This window comes from Raphanus sativus, chromosome 8, assembly GCF_000801105.2.
Source record: "Raphanus sativus cultivar WK10039 chromosome 8, ASM80110v3, whole genome shotgun sequence".
NCBI classification, from domain to species: Eukaryota; Viridiplantae; Streptophyta; class Magnoliopsida; order Brassicales; family Brassicaceae; genus Raphanus; species Raphanus sativus.
In genome coordinates this window covers 21,808,304-21,825,275 of record NC_079518.1, presented here as the reverse complement: position 1 = coordinate 21,825,275, position 16,972 = coordinate 21,808,304, and the positions used below count along the sequence as shown (strand labels likewise).

General features: G+C 32.1%; 3 protein-coding genes across 4 annotated transcripts; 1 reads left to right on the top strand and 2 right to left on the bottom strand.

The window, feature by feature from the left end:
* Positions 1-1,561: 1,561 nt before the first annotated feature.
* On the bottom strand, positions 1,562-3,365 carry LOC130498748 (probable purine permease 11). 2 transcript variants are annotated; one of them, XM_056992311.1, is made up of 2 exons: positions 1,977-3,365; positions 1,562-1,854 (listed from the first exon to the last, which is right to left on the bottom strand). In XM_056992311.1, exons 1-2 carry the CDS (start codon positions 2,959-2,961, stop codon positions 1,844-1,846), a joined length of 996 nt encoding a protein of 331 aa, XP_056848291.1. In that variant the 5' UTR covers positions 2,962-3,365; the 3' UTR covers positions 1,562-1,843. The 2 variants fall into 2 exon arrangements, with proteins under 2 accessions (XP_056848291.1, XP_056848290.1); XM_056992310.1 differs by having other exon boundaries at positions 1,562-2,852; positions 3,068-3,351.
* A 936-nt stretch (positions 3,366-4,301) lies between these two features.
* On the bottom strand, positions 4,302-5,570 carry LOC130498319 (photosystem II 22 kDa protein, chloroplastic-like). Its single transcript, XM_056991573.1, has 4 exons — positions 5,291-5,570; positions 5,093-5,206; positions 4,762-5,005; positions 4,302-4,674 (listed from the first exon to the last, which is right to left on the bottom strand). The coding sequence occupies exons 1-4, from the start codon at positions 5,480-5,482 to the stop codon at positions 4,427-4,429; spliced, it is 798 nt and encodes a 265-aa protein (XP_056847553.1). The 5' UTR covers positions 5,483-5,570; the 3' UTR covers positions 4,302-4,426.
* A 4,217-nt stretch (positions 5,571-9,787) lies between these two features.
* Positions 9,788-11,235, top strand: LOC108821189 (uncharacterized). Its single transcript, XM_018594236.2, has 2 exons — positions 9,788-10,403; positions 10,792-11,235. Exons 1-2 carry the CDS (start codon positions 9,828-9,830, stop codon positions 11,119-11,121), a joined length of 906 nt encoding a protein of 301 aa, XP_018449738.2. The 5' UTR covers positions 9,788-9,827; the 3' UTR covers positions 11,122-11,235.
* The last annotated feature ends 5,737 nt before the right edge of the window (positions 11,236-16,972 follow it).

Sequence of the window (16,972 nt, the reverse complement as noted above, 5' to 3'; positions counted from 1 at the left end):
AGTAATAATCCTATGTCTTGATTGAAGTAAAAATGATTTGTCCTCTAAAGAGCCCACTGCACAAACTACACAACAATTATAAACATTAATATATTTACTCATGCCATTTTAGAAACAAAACAGTCACAAGATTATTACTCATGAATACAAATCCCAAGTAAAGTCTTATTTCTATTTTCTAGATGAATATGTCAATTTTGGGCATATCGGTTTAGTTTCGGATTTGATTTGGGTTCGGTTTGGTTTGGTTAATTTAGATTATATAAAACTCAACCTAATTAAAACCAATGTAGCTTTGGTTTGGATTCGGTTTGGATTTTGTTTGGTTCGGTTTGGTTTAGATTTAGTTTGGTTCGGTTTAGATTTAGTTCGGTTTACTTTATTATGGTTTAGTTTGGTTCGGTGTAGTTTGGGCATGTGAACTATAAAAGATAGCGTGGGAATATAAACATTTTTAGCTAAAAATCTAATATTAAAAGTCAGAAAACAATGTATCCAAAAACTCAAAATACCAAACAATAACTTTGTTACATAATTTTACTTTTAGACAATGGATATTGGAAAAAAACGAGACGAGACGGCTACAATTTAGATGCTTATAGTTTTTAGGTTTTGTTTTGAGTACAATCTTTAGGTATTAAAATTAGAGAATATATATAATAGTATTATTTGAATCATATTTGAATTTTTTCAAAATAAATTTCAAAAATATATGGAAGTTAAAAAAATGGAAAACAAAACTTAAACTAAAATTTACAATAAATTAATATATATATATTATAGATAAAAATTTATTGGGTTATCGGTTTGGTTCAGTTTGGTTCGGTTTAAATCCCAACCAAACTAAGCCATTCGGTTGGAAATAACATGAACCAATTGGATTATATAAAGATCACGGTTTGGTTTGGGTCGGTTTAACTTTGGTTGGGTCGGTTCGGTTCGGTTTGTGTTTTTTGCTCACCCCTATTTTTGTTACAATTCCCGGAAAAAACGGTTACACAATGGACTTTCACAATATGGGCCTTCAAATATTAGTCTTATGGATATTTATCAATTAACTTGATACAAACCAAACCCATCTCTATTTTAATATTAATAAAATTATGAAAAAAATTAACTATATTATATACTGTTTTTATATGTTAAATTTTTCATATAAAATTTTATAAATCATTGTATTTTCTATGAACATGTATACGTAATTTAAAATTTTAAAAATGGCATCCTTAGTCATAGCTATTTATTTATTTGTATTTTATATCTATAAAGAAATTGTTTTCATTGTATAGAACTTTCTAATTACAAGAATATGTTGAGTTTGTTAAGTTGTTTTAATCTTCGTCATAAAATACATGGTTTAACGTAAAAAGAAAATTATAATAAGCAGACACTGTAATACGATCAATTATTTAAATACATCATTTACAATTAGTAAAAAAGAAAAACAAAACACAAAATTTTTGGAGAATGTAAGTTTAACTATATGATTAAAAACACAGAAAAATCATTACATCTTCTAATTCCACACACTACCACAAACAAACTATATGATTAAAAAAAATATTCAACTAAATATCTAATGTAATTCATCATTTACCCTTTTAATATTAGCAGACAATATAAAAAAAATTAATATCACAATTACAAAACCTAAAAGAATAATATCATAACATTTCAAATCGAAAACGAACACCCGCGCGGGCACGCGGGTCAAGGTCTAGTTGTTGCTTAATCTAAACCACAAAAGTATTGCAACCTAAAGCAAATGCACTGCCTGAATTAACAAGGCGGATCAACCCGACTGGCAAGCGCTTGTTCTCGAGCTCGTCTTACTTTCAAGTCATCAAGATGATTCTGGTAAACATAAGAAGCAAAACCCCAAAGAGCGATCAGCATCGCCATAACCTTAACGCCACTCATCTTATCACGGAACACAGCCAAAGCAGCAAGTGGAGTCACAGCTAGAGAAAGCGTACCAATAACGTTTGAGAATAGGGAGGACACCAGAAATATCAAACCCACCACTCCTACAGAACACACTTGCCACGTAACCGCTGTCCCGAGCAGAGTCAGTACATAAGAGGCTTGACCTTTATGATACCCATCCATTTCTCCATGCAGCGTTCTCCATTCCCCGCTCGCGAATAGCCCGATAACAGAGACACAAGTCGCCACTAAAGAAGTGTAGATTTGCATCTCGAGAACTACTGAGAACGTCTCTCTCTTCAGAATCTTCTCGAATGAGAACTGCATAAGGGAGAGGAGTAGAGAGTAGAGAGCTGATGCGGCGAGTGTACACACAAACCCAACAATATACTTCGACCTGGGGACACCAGAAGGAGCGTCTGAATCATCGTTGAGGGCAATCAAAGCAGCAGAGAAAGAGAGAAGAACCACCGAGTTGAGAATCAAAGCAGTGAACTTCTGAGCATTGATGAAATAAGAGAAGACCGCATTAAACGCTAACTGAGTACCGCAAATGAGCGAATAAGTGGACGCGGAGAGGTAGAGAAGTCCGACAGAGTACAACATGTTGTCTCCAGCGACGATGACACCGAGAGGAGCGTAAATCAAGACCATGGTTTTGAGCGAACAAGAAGAAGAAGGAAGAAGCAAATACGGGACATAGAGGAGTGGAAAAGCAGCGGTTTGAACAAGAGTGGCCATCCATTTGCTGTTTCCACCTTCGTTGTAGTAAAACCTACCGAGAATGACTGAAGCAGCTTGGCCACCGATAAGGAAGAAGATGTTGATGGATACAAGAACCCACCATTGCCAGCTTTTGAGCTTCAAGAGTGGAGATGGAATACCTACCACACTCTCCTCCTTCACAAAGTTCGGTTCTTGATTATCTGTAAACCCACATAAATTAACAAGAACCAGACACACTGACACAACACACATAAAGAACAAAACTTTTAAACTACTTAAAATATATATAGTCCACAAATGATTCACCATAAACGCCCATAACTTCACAATTTCAAAATTTTCGTCAAATAAAAACTCTGAAGCATAATTCGAGACAGAACACAAACAATTTAAAATCTGGGTATTTTAGACATACCTGACATGGAATTTCGTCTGAAAGCAGCGACGAAGCAGAGAGATTGATGAAAACGCTGCTTAGTTGGTGAGAAGAAGCGAAGATTCGACACACTTTTTGGCGTCTTGACTTGTTATTAGCCGATCATTTTTAAACCGGAGGGGGACGGCAGGCAGATTCGACCAGTGCACTTGATGCTTGGTTAGTTACGTTGTTTCCTAGAGAGCATATATACTAGGATTTTTACTAAAAATGATATTAACATTGATGTATAGTATATATTTTTAATATGAGTATTTATTAAATAAAATTTCATATTCTTATGATTTTATGATCAATTATATTGTTTGTAAGAAAAATTTAAATCATTGATAACAAATTTTCAGTATGGAACTTTTAATATTTTTTTAATTTATAATCATTTTTGCAAATTCAATGAAAATTTTAAACCTAAAATATTAAATTCTTATTATTTATCAATTCAAATTTTGAAATTTAAATATTTATGTATTTTGTATAATATATAGTTTATTTGACTATATATATATATATATATATATATATATATAATCTACTAATATCACCAGAAATCTTTTTTCCATTGTCAGAAATCAATTTTGCTCAAAATTAGAGTTTAAATTTGGAGATTTTGAATTTTTCAGGTTTAGTGGCGAGAATAATTGATATAAAACTAACTAGAATTGTTTACGATTTAACGGTTGATTTTTTGTTGTTAATTTGCCAAATCAACTATTAATTAAGGAAGAAAATTCTATAAATAATGGTTTGATATTAAACTTTTTGATTTCAAATAGTCAAAACTCAAAAGACTTAAATGACCATATTTCCGCTTATGAACACACCGTTGGGCTACACCATTTTATTTATTATGTTCGGTAAAACAATACTTAACTGTACTAACCACTAAAGTTACTACTCTTCTTCTTTTCCAGATTTCTCTATAAACTCGCTAGAACCAGATCTACAATTCTGAATCTGGAATGTAACACAAGATCTCTATGATTAAGGATGAATCATTGTGGAAATGCGAAAGAGTTTGGTTTTCACTTATATAAGAAGACGATCAATTCTTCTTAATATAATATTGCGTAGAAAATCAAATTAGCCTATGTCTCTGATTTTCAACCACGGTTTGATCGTAAGCTATAATTTTCTTTTCGAATCTCAAAGTTCTGTCAGTTAAATATTATGTTTAAATGGTATCAGTCACTTAGGTGTAAAGGAACTAGGGATATAATCAGAAAAAAGCAAGTTAAAACAAAAGGATTTAAGTATTACAATAGTTTAAATTGTCCATTTCCTTTTGTCTCAACATGATAATGGTCTCCCAAACTACTAACTCGAAAGTACATAAAGAGTTTAGCTTTCTTCACCATCATCAGTAATGAACTTTCCATTACCAGGATTAATGGCAGCAAAGAAGAAGAAAGCAACGTTCAAGAGGACGAGTGGTTCGATATCTTGAATTGGAATACCAGTCTCAATGTTGAGTTGAGCCAATGCTCCTTTCCCGGTAATAATCTCCCCAATCAGTGAAAATGCTATTCCCAACTGTGCCAACCTTCCTACGAACAACTCGTTCGCCTTCGTGAACCCAAACAATGGACCTTCACACAACCAAACAACAAACATTAATAGATTAGATACTACGGTTCAGTAATATCAAATTTGGCAGAGCAATACGGTTTCAGAACCTTGTTCTTTGAGACCGAGGGCAGAGCGAACGCCCTTGCCGGGAGGAATGACGGCTTTCTCGAGTCCGGTGGGAGGATCGTCGACGAATTTTCCTCTGTCTCCAAGAGCTCCAATGGCACCCAACAGAGTGAACAATATGAAGAAGAGAAGCAATGGCTCTGCTTCGTAAATCGGTATTCCTGTCTCCAAGTTCAGCTGTGCTAATATCCCTTTCCCAGTCAACGCCTCACCTAGCAACGATGCCTATTCATAAAACCCAAATTTCATATCAAATATTCTTCTTCCTTGTAACAAAAGTTTGTGTGTAACAGAAAAATAGAGGGGACTTACGGCGAAACCGATCATAGCAACACGACCCACAAAGAGCTCGTTCTGCTTCGTGAATCCTATCCCACCAGACGTTCCGAAGATACCGTCTTCAACCTTTGGCTTCACTTTCTCAACCTAGAATATATAAAACAATCTTACCATTACCATCATGACATGAGATGTGTTTCTTGTTGAACAAGTAAAAGGGTCTCTGAATACCTTTTTGGGAGCAGCTTTGGTTTTGGGTTTGAAGATAGCGAGAGGAGCCAGCGATGGTCTTCGAGATGGTAGAGTAACCGGTGAGTTTCCGGAGAGGAAGAGATGGTGAACTTTGGGCTGAGCCAGAGGGTTCTTGTTCCTCAAGAAATGGTTAGCAGAGATGCCGGAAGTAAGCAGCATGGTTTGAGCCATTTTTTGTGTGTGTTGCAACAAGCTGCTTGTTGCGTCTGAGGATGAGAGAAAAGATCAGTCAAGTGTTGTGGTGTGGAAGTAAAGAGATTAGGAGATATATCAAGGAAATCTGTTGACGGGCTTACAGTGCGTCCACGTCTCCCAATTGTCCTTCCTTTAGTCTCTCTCTCTGGAGATAATGTTTTCTGTGGTGAGAAAATAAATAACTATTTATTTCTTACATTATATTTATTTTGCAAATTTTCTGAACGAATAATGTGCCGTTTGCAGAATAAAATACACAAACAATTTAAGGTGATGACCAAAAAGCAAGTTAAGGTCAAACAACCATTTATGACGAACTAAAAGATGTCCAGGGTTAAAATCTTAGAGCAACTTTGAAAGGTTCTCAACCAAAATATCTTCTTTTTTTTTTTGAACAACTCTCAACCAAAATATCTAAAAATACTTTTATGTGTATGTATATGTTATATAATTGTAGAGTTTTAAGATTTACGGGATATGTAACTCAAAAAATCTGAAATTACATATTTTGGGTTACGTTTCCCGTAAATCTTAGAGCTCCACAATTACATACACATATAATATATACATACACATAAAAATATTTTGAGATATTTTAGTTGAGAACTCTTCAATAGAATTGCTCTTGAATTTTGTTCAACTTTATTCTTTTCTTCATAGAATACTACTTTTTCCAAAAAAAATTCACTTAGTTTTTCAGGAAAATCGTATTTTCCAATTTCAACAGTTTTAGAAATTTTCAGGTTTGTTCTATTACTTGACTTATGACTTTCAGACCGGATTCAATCTCACGTTATTTAATTTAGAACATTCGCTCGCACAAAACTAACTCATACTGTATCATTTTCTTTGCTAGTCTAATATTAATCTATGGGAACTTAGGTATACGTCATGAACATATATTAACAAATTCGTTTAGTTTCTGAAAATTTTAAACATGATTTGGACTGTTCTAACAATTAGTGACAAACCTAAACCGACTCAAAATTTATGCTAAGGATTCGCGTCTAAAGATAAAATGGTGGCACTAAGAAGAGTGATTAGAACTGTGTATTTAGGATGAGTTAAACCCTTTTTCAAAGATGAAATGCATGTCCGGAGCTTTGTGGTTGAATGGTAAGAGGGTGGGCTTGGTACACGTTGTAGAGTGTGATTAGGACATTTTGTTCTAGACATCTGTATGTACATGAACCTTTGTTTTCGGTCCATTTAAATACTTTATTTTCGACCTATTTAAATATTTTGAAAAGACTATTCCATGGATTGCAATTATATTTAGAGATTAGTCTGAGACTTTATATATATTCGAGATACTCCAAATTTAATATAAAGGATGGAAAAAGGGTTAGTGAGAGATGAATATAGATTTTTTTGAATAACAATGGATTTTATGTCATTAAAAAATCATCAAACTAATAACACTTGATTTTATAAGAATATTAGAATTGATTAGGCAATAACTATAGACTTTCAAAAATTTGATAATCATTATAAATGTATTTTTCACTAACACCTCTAAAAAGAAGAAGATAAAATACTCAAATACTATATTTTTAACTAAAGAAATTACACGGAGTCTAAATAGTCTGGAGACAACCTGATTGAAAAGCCACATTCAATTCGACTCAAAACACTCGTGCATTATTAACATTCTAATAGACTGGTGAGAGCTAACATGCCACCTCGCACAACATTCCAAAGGGAAAATAAGTGGTGTAAATGACATTTGGTTAGATGTCTTGATGTAAGGTGTGATTGTAGTGTTGAACATGTCACCCTCACGACTTAACAAAATAAGCAGCCTTGTACAATATTTTGTATGGGCCTTAATTAATTTAGAGTGACTCTATTCCAGGTAAATTCATATCCATTGAATCTGAGTTTGGTGGGTTCTAACAAGATCAACGAGATCGATTGTGGGTTATTAAAAGACACTTTCTTGATCAAACAAGAGAAAGATCACAATGATGTTCTCTTAAAAATTGGGAAAGCCGTAGGTAAGAGTGAGTCAAATGACAAGTTCAGTCCGCTAGAGTAAAGTTAAACAGAGGAAACAACCTTAACTCGCACCGTCAATCTATGTGTATGTTTTTCAATGCTCTTTTTAGTGTCTGGCATCCTCCTTTTATACTCGATCTTCCTTTCCTTGTGCCTGCCCTTAAGTTGGTTTGAACTAATAAGCTGAAAGGGTCGTCCTTAACAGGCCGAGCATAACGGGCTGAGTACTACGAGCCGAGCTTAACAGGCTGAGCACAATGGACCGAGCTCTTGTATTCGACAGGTCCTGTTGATGAATTAAATCCCTCTCCCACAAGGGGAAGATGCGTTTCAAAAGCTATATTACGCTCATCATGTCTGAATGAAATAAAAAAAAAATAGTCTTTTTTTTTTCATTTCTGTTATCATCTTGGTTTCTTCACACAGGAGTTGGTGATTCCCATTATCTGTTTCGTTTAGATTCTGAATTTTGGTATGTTTTGAGTCATGAGAAAGAAGCCAAGAAAAAAGTTCTCATGAATTATTGAGTCCAGTGGAGTTCTTGATACTCTCACCAAAGGTGTAGCTTCTTTTTCGGTATACCACCATTGCTTAAACTTTTGCGAAGGTTTTTTTTTTCTTTTCTTTTAAACATGATCTGTTCTGAATAATAATTTGATTTATACCAACACAATGGTGGTCTTCAATGTAGTTATTGTTGCTTTTTATGAGCTTAATGACAAGCCTCTTCCTTTAGAAGTTTTTGGATAGGAATTTTGTTTTTGACCATTATAAATAATTCCCTAAAAGTACCATAATATAGTTAGATAATCTTCAGTCCCATTTTTACGAACCAAGTGGTACATTTGTGAACCAATCCTACTATGAATTAGGTCTTCTTTTTTTGTCAGCAGCATTACAAATTCATATTTATGAATTAGGTCAACATGTATATTTATCATGTTCTTTAGAATGTTGTTAGAGAATTTTGGTTAGGTCTTGAAATATATGAAGATCACTGTTTTTAAGAAATTTTTGTAAAATCTTGCATTGCTACTATATCTTCCAACAAAGCTGCAATGGGATATTTACACTGTAAAAACATTACTCTTTGGAAAATGTGTTTATTAATGGTGAGCATATGATGATACACTGATACATGTATGATATTACAGAACCTATCTCTCTGGGAGGACCAACGGAGCTTGATGTGATCAAGACACTAGAGCTCAAAGTTTAGTGTTCAACTAATACAAGGTCTGATTGGTACTTACGTTGTTGAGGCTTTGTGGTTGTGTAAAGCCATAAAAACAAAAAAAATACCGATCAATTTTTTGAAGCTTTAGAAATCTGTAAAGCCTTAAAGATCACTTGTAGAAAAAAACTGTTTTTGTTCTTTTTTAACAGTCACTTTTTAAGAGTTTAAAGCATTTTTCTTCAGTTTTTTTTTTAAAACTTGGATGACTTATTTTTTGTATTTTTTTTTTCATTTTTGACCAAAATAAAAGAAAAATAAGTATAATGATTAAAAAATAATTATCATGAAGTAGTTAGATTTTTAACATCAAGAAAATGTCATAACTTACTATTGTTAGACATTAGTTTATTAAAGCTAGAAATTATTACAAAGATAGAAGAAAACATTTACGAATGATTCAAAACAAAAAAAAATAAAAAAATTAAATACTATTTAAAGAAGATTGATTATGTATTATTAGCATTAAAGAAATACATTTCATGACTTCTATTTTATATAAGATATCAATTTAATGTTTAACAAATTTGTAAAATATTTTACCGCAAAACTAGTTTTTGTATTTTAGGCTCTGGTTGAGCAAGAAGGCCCGTATACGTCTGCATGTGTAGACAGTTTACTTTCTTTTTGTTTCTTTTTTTGAGTTTCTTCATTTTGGTTATATTATTTTATGCTGAAGAACAGGAAGAAGAAAAATTCGCCTCTAGGGTTTATTTTATCCTTGTCATGATTAACAGAAGTTAGAAGGTAACAATAGAAAGCATATTCCCCCAAAACAACATATTCACTTCTACAGGTATATCTTATTTTCTAAACAGTTCTTAGCTTCTTTTTCGTTTTTACATTATATTTCTGTTGACATAATCAAATCTTCAACACATTTCATAGAAAACCACGCGATTGATATTTTCAAAAATAACCAGAGAAAAATATTTTAACGAGGATTCAGTTTCAGTATCTGATACGATCCGGTAAAATATACTTTGAAATCTATATGCACCGCAAAAATAGGTTAAAAGAAACGCCTTTCTATATAATCCCATTCCACAAGTTTCATTCACACTCAATTCATTTCGCACACAGTCAACAATGAAAAGCCTCATTATCGTCGTCGTAGCTCTCCTCTGTGTCATTGTTTCACCGTCCACAGCGATGGGAGGTTGGCCAAAACCTTCAGAAGTCTCTAATGAGGAGAAGCTGATGAATGCCGGCCAACCACAACCCCACTTATACGCTGGTAATTTCAATTTCGGAGATTCCAAAGTATGGAAATGTACCCATAACAACGGATCTGGAGCCGCCATTTCTATTAGTTACCCTTCACCTCCTCAACCACCCTCACGAAAGCCAACAACTCCGTCATCTCCCCCGGCTCCTAAGACGGCTCCGCCACCACTTAAACCCTCACCTCCACGTCCAACTCCAAAGAAGTCTCCTCCACCTCCTAACCCATCACCTCCGCCTCCTAAACCCTCACCTCCGCCTCCAGCTCCAAAAAAGTCTCCTCCGCCTTATAAACCATCCCCTCCACCGACTCCTAAAAAGTCTCCGCCATCACCTACACCATCACCTCCGCGTCCAGCTCTAAAAAAGTCTCCTCCACCTCCTAACCCATCATCTCTGACTCCAAATCAGTCTCCCCCACTTCCTAAAACCTCCACTCTGGTTAGTATAATATTGTTAACGTCAAATATATAATTTAGCAATAATTTTTGTTTGATATTTGCTCGTTTCAGTCTATATGACATTTAGGCATAATGCATAAATAAATTAATATAAGTTACAAAATATTTATCACAACCCTGTTTATATTAGTGAAAAGTGAAGGCAACAATAAAAGAGTTTTTCACTTATAATAAGCACAATTTAAGAACAACACCAAATATTATTTTTGCTTTGAATACTGAATATTGAAAACATCACTTCAAATTAAAACCTTTTTGGCCAAAAACCTTATAATATCTCTAACGATGATGAATGTTATATTTGTTTATGAGATAATAAACTAAAACCATTTGCATGAGATTTCTGCCTTTGATGTTTATATTTTTAGATCATTCCCTCTCCACCACCGCCACACGAATCAATCCCAGCACAATCCCCTCCAACAGAGCCAACAACGCCATCAACTCCATGGCCTCATTATCAGAATTGGAATCCGTGGGGACATTTCATTAACTGCATGGCCGAATTTGGGCCGTCTGCAGTATGTAAGCAACAGATAGAGCTAAGTTACTACACAGGGAGATTTCGTGTAACTGACCAATGCTGCAACATTTTCGTCAACATGAGAAATGAGTGTTCTGATGTCATTTTGGGCTTCTACGACGATCGCTACTTCCTTCCTCTACTTCGCTGCACTTGCCACGTCAAGATCTACTAACTCCTATTTGGGTCCCTCTTCCCATTAGGGCTTTTTTTTCTTATTTTAGGTTCTTTAGTCATGTACTTTTGGTTATTTTCAGAAAAAAATAATAAAAAGTTTCTTCCTTTTTTACATTTGGTACTACTATATATTGTCGCCATGCAGATAAGCAACAAAAAAGAAGAAGAACTGAAGAAGAGTACTTTAACTCATTCTTGAAATGATATTTCATTGAATGATAATAAAATTTATTTAGTGGATAAAATAAAATGGGTTACAATATTTTGGATGATTGTACCATATCATGTCGACTTATTTTTAATGCTGTGGGACACTTTTTTTTTTTTGAAAACACTTCTTTTTGCAACATATTTATTGTCTTATGGGGATATCTTACTCATGTCATTTCTTCTCGAGATGTTATCTTTCATTGATACATTTATCATCTGACTGATATATTAGAATCATTGTCCTTTTTATTTTGGCTTATGTTACATGGTGTGTCAATTTTTACAAATGACTCGCGATTGGTGATGCATGTAGGCTAAAACTGGGTGGACTTACTATGTTGCTGGTGGATTTTGAAATATTTGGATGTTTTGAGTTGCTGGAAGCCCCGATGTTCGTGTTAATGCTTGTGAAATAACAAAACTAAGGAATGACGAATATCTTCAGCCGCATATAAGCATATTTACATGACTCCCAGCTACTGCAACATGTTTACTGCATGATCATTAAACGGTGCATAGTGTTGATGTTAATATGGGTTGAATACTTGTTAGATTTATTGGCAATGATAGAGATGCATAATTAATTGTTTAAAATGAAAACGTAAAAATATAAATTTGTGGATATGCGGTGGTGGTTGTCTCTCCCTTTGCACTCTATATTAGGACTGTGTATTTTATCCGTTAAACTTGATTCAATTTATTATTTGTCTTGATTCGTTCCGAAATATTTGGATATTTGTAAGTCTCTAAAGCAAAGTAAATATTAAAAATCAATATCCATTTAAGCAAAGAAAATCACAAATACTAAAAAAATTAGAGGCGGATATCTGATCCGCTCGACTTATGTACATATAGATGTATATATATAACTAAATATAGAGTTTTAAATGTATAATCTTATATAATTATTATTTTAACATATAATTCTATTTATAAAATTACTTATAAATATAAAATCAATAAAATATAAAATATTCATTGAAAATTAAAAATTTTCTAAAAATATTTGTTTTTAAGAAAAAATATTAATTTTAAATATTCATAAAACACCTAGTTTCATTAATTTCTAGTTTATCTTTTATATTATGTATTTTTAAAGAAAAAAATAAAAAACAAGTATGTATAATGTTTTGTAGATTTACTTGTATTGGACAAAATGGATAAAATATTCACACATATCCATGAATACAGTAGGCCTTGGGTGGCAACAAATTTAATGAGAGAAGGTCCTCCAGAGAGCCCACAACCAAGTATTACAAAACTTCAAGCCTTTGCTTGGAAGATAAAAACTCATTCGAAGATTAAACACTTTATCTGGCAAGCCATATCTGGTCAACTAGCAGTGTGACAAGTAACTTAAAATCAACGCCATATGCGATGTGATAATCATTGCCCTCGTTGTAGGGCAGAAGATGAGACCATCAATCATGCACTATTTGAATTCCCTCCCGCACTTCAGACATGGGCACATGCAACGACTCCGACACTGCTAGTAATCTTTCCGACTGAGAGTCAGTTTACGAATATGGATTACCTATTCTGGAAAAAAAAATGATATAGAAGATCCTGAGCTGGATAAGGACCCATATCTGTGGATACTGTGGTACATTTGGAAGGGAATGAATGATAAACTCTTGGAGGGATTGACAGGGATCCTTTAGAAATTATAAGACATGCAGAATCTCAGTGCCATGCTTGGTATGCAGAAAATCGTAAAAATGATGATTCAGCAACAACACAAACTTCAATACGGACGAATACATAAATGTGTTTGACCGATGGTTCTTGGAAACATGACGCGAGGGAGTGTATGCTAAAATATTCAACATGCCAATCATTTGGAACAGACAGCAAGGAACTCATTTCGATGATCAAAAATCCAGAAGCATGGCCGAGCTTTTCTACAGAATTGCAGAAACTAATGAAGTTGAAGAGTAGATTTCAGGAGTTTACGATTTCTTTTATTCCTCGCACTGAAAATGTAATGTCTATTCACTAGCTAAGATAGCGAGATCCTTTCATAGGATTCTGTACTACATTGGTTGTTCTGTTTCGGTCTGGTTCCCCAGACCACCTCAAGTTTGAATAATAGAACAAAATTTTGAGAAAAAAGTCTACTTCAGCTATGCAAGGGCTGGTTATCTCTGACACTCTCAGCTTTCTTCTTGTCTTTCTCTCATCCGAGTGATACAAATATTTTCGAAAAAATAAAAATTTTAAAATACAAATTTTGAGAAATAAAATTTTGAAACATTTTTTTGATTTTTTTTTCAATTTTTTTGTTTTCAAATGTTTTTTAAGAATTACTTTATAAAAGTTCTACTGCATCTGAATTTTAAAAAGACATTCCTGAATGTGTAGGATATCTTACTGAATTTTAGTTTAAGAATACCTTCCTAATATGTATAATATCTTCCTAAAATTTAGAAAGATATTGATAAATATATATATAGTACTTTTATAAAATTTAGGAAAATTTCATAAATGTGTATTTAAAACACATTTCTTACACATTTAGGAAACCTTTTATAAATATATATTTATGAATATCTTACTAAATTTGAATTAAATTTTATTAAAAAGATATTTTAAATTACAGTTCTTTCAAATGATACTAATGGGTTTTCACCAAAAGAGCACACAAAGAAGAAAATGATCAATTTTTTTATTAAAAGGTAAAGACTCTGGTTTCTTACTTTATATATATATATTATATATAAATAATTATTTAGATAAATAATAATAAAACAATTAATTTTTTTTTTGCTAGTTTTGAATAATAAATTTATCAATTTTATTTTTTTCAAAATATTTTTTTCAAAGATTTAGTTTGAAATCTAAATATTATTTTAGAAAATTTTTAAAAGTTTATTTCTAATTTTAAATATTAATTAACTTAATTTTTAAAAAATCATGCCCCTCAAATCTAAATGATAGGTCTAGATAAGTTAACTTTTAGGGTATACTAGAACTTCACCCCTGCATCATGTGTTTGTTTTAACAAAATAAACATATAAAAATTTAACGACACAAGAATGAAATTGGTGTTTTTTCAGTTTGTAGTATATAACATTTATTATAGATTGACGCTTTTTAATTGTTTGTAATTTATTGTTTACTCATAATGTTGTTGGATACTAAACCAATCAAAATCATATGTTATATAACATATTAGTCAAGTAGTAATTTTTAATTAAATTATCCATTTTTGATGTATATATTTAAAAATTAAAACACCAATTAATATGTTTATGTATATCAATAAATCTATCTTTCCAACATAAATATTTATGTCAAATAAATTCAGTTATGTTTTACTAAATAGATAGATAATGTCTTTAAGTTGTTATAAGCCAAATAAATTTTTGTCTAAGTTATTTTTGAAGAAAATATTAAACTAAAATTTAATTAGTTTACTCTAATAATTCTAATATGTATATGTGTGAATAGTGTTAATCATTAAATTATTTAAAATATATTTAAAAAATAACTTATATGTTTAAATAAATATTTAGAGTTTATATTTTATATTTGAAATGTAATAACAAAATACATGGATATATAATATTTCAATTTTGTAAGTCACATTTTAAATAAATATGCTTTAATTATATTTTAAGAATTGATTAGAGAATATTTTGATTAGATAGATAATAAACTAACAAAATAAATGATTTATAGTTAATGAATCAATAATTATTAAATAAGTGGCACAAATTTATAATTATTATGATGAATAAAATGTTATTTTCAAGAGAAATTGCGCTAAATAGCTATCAAACAAATTATACTCCTAATTGAGAAACTAAAAAAAAACTAAAAGCTCTCTAATATTCCTATAATATATAATATATTACCTTTCTAAACGGGGCATTCTATTTTTACATTTTTTGGTCCTCGTGTATAGCTTTTTATCGATATTTTAATAAATTTCTCTTAGTATATTTGTCCTACTGTATTTGCACCGTAATTTTTGCTATTCCATTTAGGGGTGGGCACAAAGCGGATATTCAGAATTTTAAGGATATATGTGATCCGATCAGTCCCATACGAATAATCAATTTTTCGATCCGATCCGATCCGATCCGATCCGTGATGTTTCGGATATTTGGTGTTACGGATATCCGGAAAATTCAGTACATTTTACTGGATATCCGATTCGATCCATCGATCTGGTAAAAATAATAAAACATTTATTTTTCAAATAAATTATAAAAAAATAAAAAGAAAAATATTTCATTAAAAATTATTTTAAAACTAGATACTTTTAAAATCTAATGACCAAATAATTAATTTATTGGGTAAAATGATTATATATATAGGCATATGTTTATTACGGATCGGATATTTGTTTTAAAAAATGAATATTTATGATTTCCTCTCTATTTAACGGATATTTTCTTCGATTTTAAAATTATGGATATCCGGATTTTTTGGATTGAATTGAAACGAATAACAGATCGAATTAAATTTTACAGATATTTCATCCACCCTTAATTCCATTTTACTCCAACCAAGCCGAACCGGGGCGGGGGAACGATATAAACAACCTTTGACCGAGCAGGCAAGCAGGTAGCTCAACTTTACCCACCCATATGAATGTTCATTGGAGATAGTCTCGCCTAATTATCCAAGCTTTTCAAAGTTCTACCCTCTCTCACCAACAGTATTACACCGATCATAAGGAGACATAGCACGCGCTCATAATACACGTGCAAGGAACGCGATCACACGTGAGTTGCGAGGTTACTGATGCTCCGCGAGTAAGACCAACACGCCATCTTCTCTCTCCCATCATGCGTACACGCACAAACATTTTTTTTTTCTTTTGATAACCACAGTGTGGGTTTTTTCTATAACCACAGTGTGGTCCAAAATATTTTCTAATTAAATACTGGAAGACCCATGAAAATTCGGAGTTTCTTGCTAATAAAAACGTTTATGGATGGCCAAGTCGAATCCCATTTATCACTAGACCAAAACCAATTAGTTGCGTTATCTATATTTCTTTCCTTTGCAAAATGTATTCTCCGTTTTCATTTTTAAAATACTTTCAAACATCATATCCAAGGTATAAAGATAAATTTTGAGAGGATTTTTATATAAAGAAAATAATAAATCAGAAAAGTAAGACTCGTTTCTTTTTAGGGAAATTCTTGGCTTCACCGCTACAGTGAATTTTTAGGTTCACCCAACCAATAGAATTGCGTTATTTCATATTCAGTATCTTAAAAAAAAATATATATTGTCAAGTTTTATTATATTTTTAAAATAAAAAAGAAAAAGAAAATAGTAGTACTCGTAAAAAGTTTTATATTTAAAATATCGTCAGCAAAACATTAAAACCTAAACCCTAAATCATAAATCCTAAATTCAGGTAAACCTTTAGATAAATCCTAAATCTTTGGATTTAAGAAAAAAATATTTTTAACACAGTAAGCAAAACACTTAACCCTAAACCATATATACTAAAGTCTAAACCCTTGGATAAAGCCTAAACCCCTGGATAAATCCTAAATCCTAGGGTTTAGAATTTATCTAAGTGTTTTGGATTTACCAAGAGTTTAGGGTTTACCCAAGGGTTTAGGGTTTAGGATTTAGGGTTTAGGGTTTAGTGTTGTTTTGACGATATCAAAAAT

Coding starts and splice junctions, on each gene's coding strand:
- LOC130498319 (XM_056991573.1), bottom strand. CDS start 5,482: ATGGCTCAAACCATGCTGCTTACTTCCGGCATCTCTGCTAACCATTTC. Junction 5,006..5,092: donor TTGCTATGATCGGTTTCGCC/GTAAGTCCCCTC, acceptor TTTTATGAATAG/GCATCGTTGCTAGGTGAGGC. Junction 4,675..4,761: donor CCTCGGTCTCAAAGAACAAG/GTTCTGAAACCG, acceptor GGTTGTGTGAAG/GTCCATTGTTTGGGTTCACG.
- LOC108821189 (XM_018594236.2), top strand. CDS start 9,828: ATGAAAAGCCTCATTATCGTCGTCGTAGCTCTCCTCTGTGTCATTGTT. Junction 10,404..10,791: donor TTCCTAAAACCTCCACTCTG/GTTAGTATAATA, acceptor TTATATTTTTAG/ATCATTCCCTCTCCACCACC.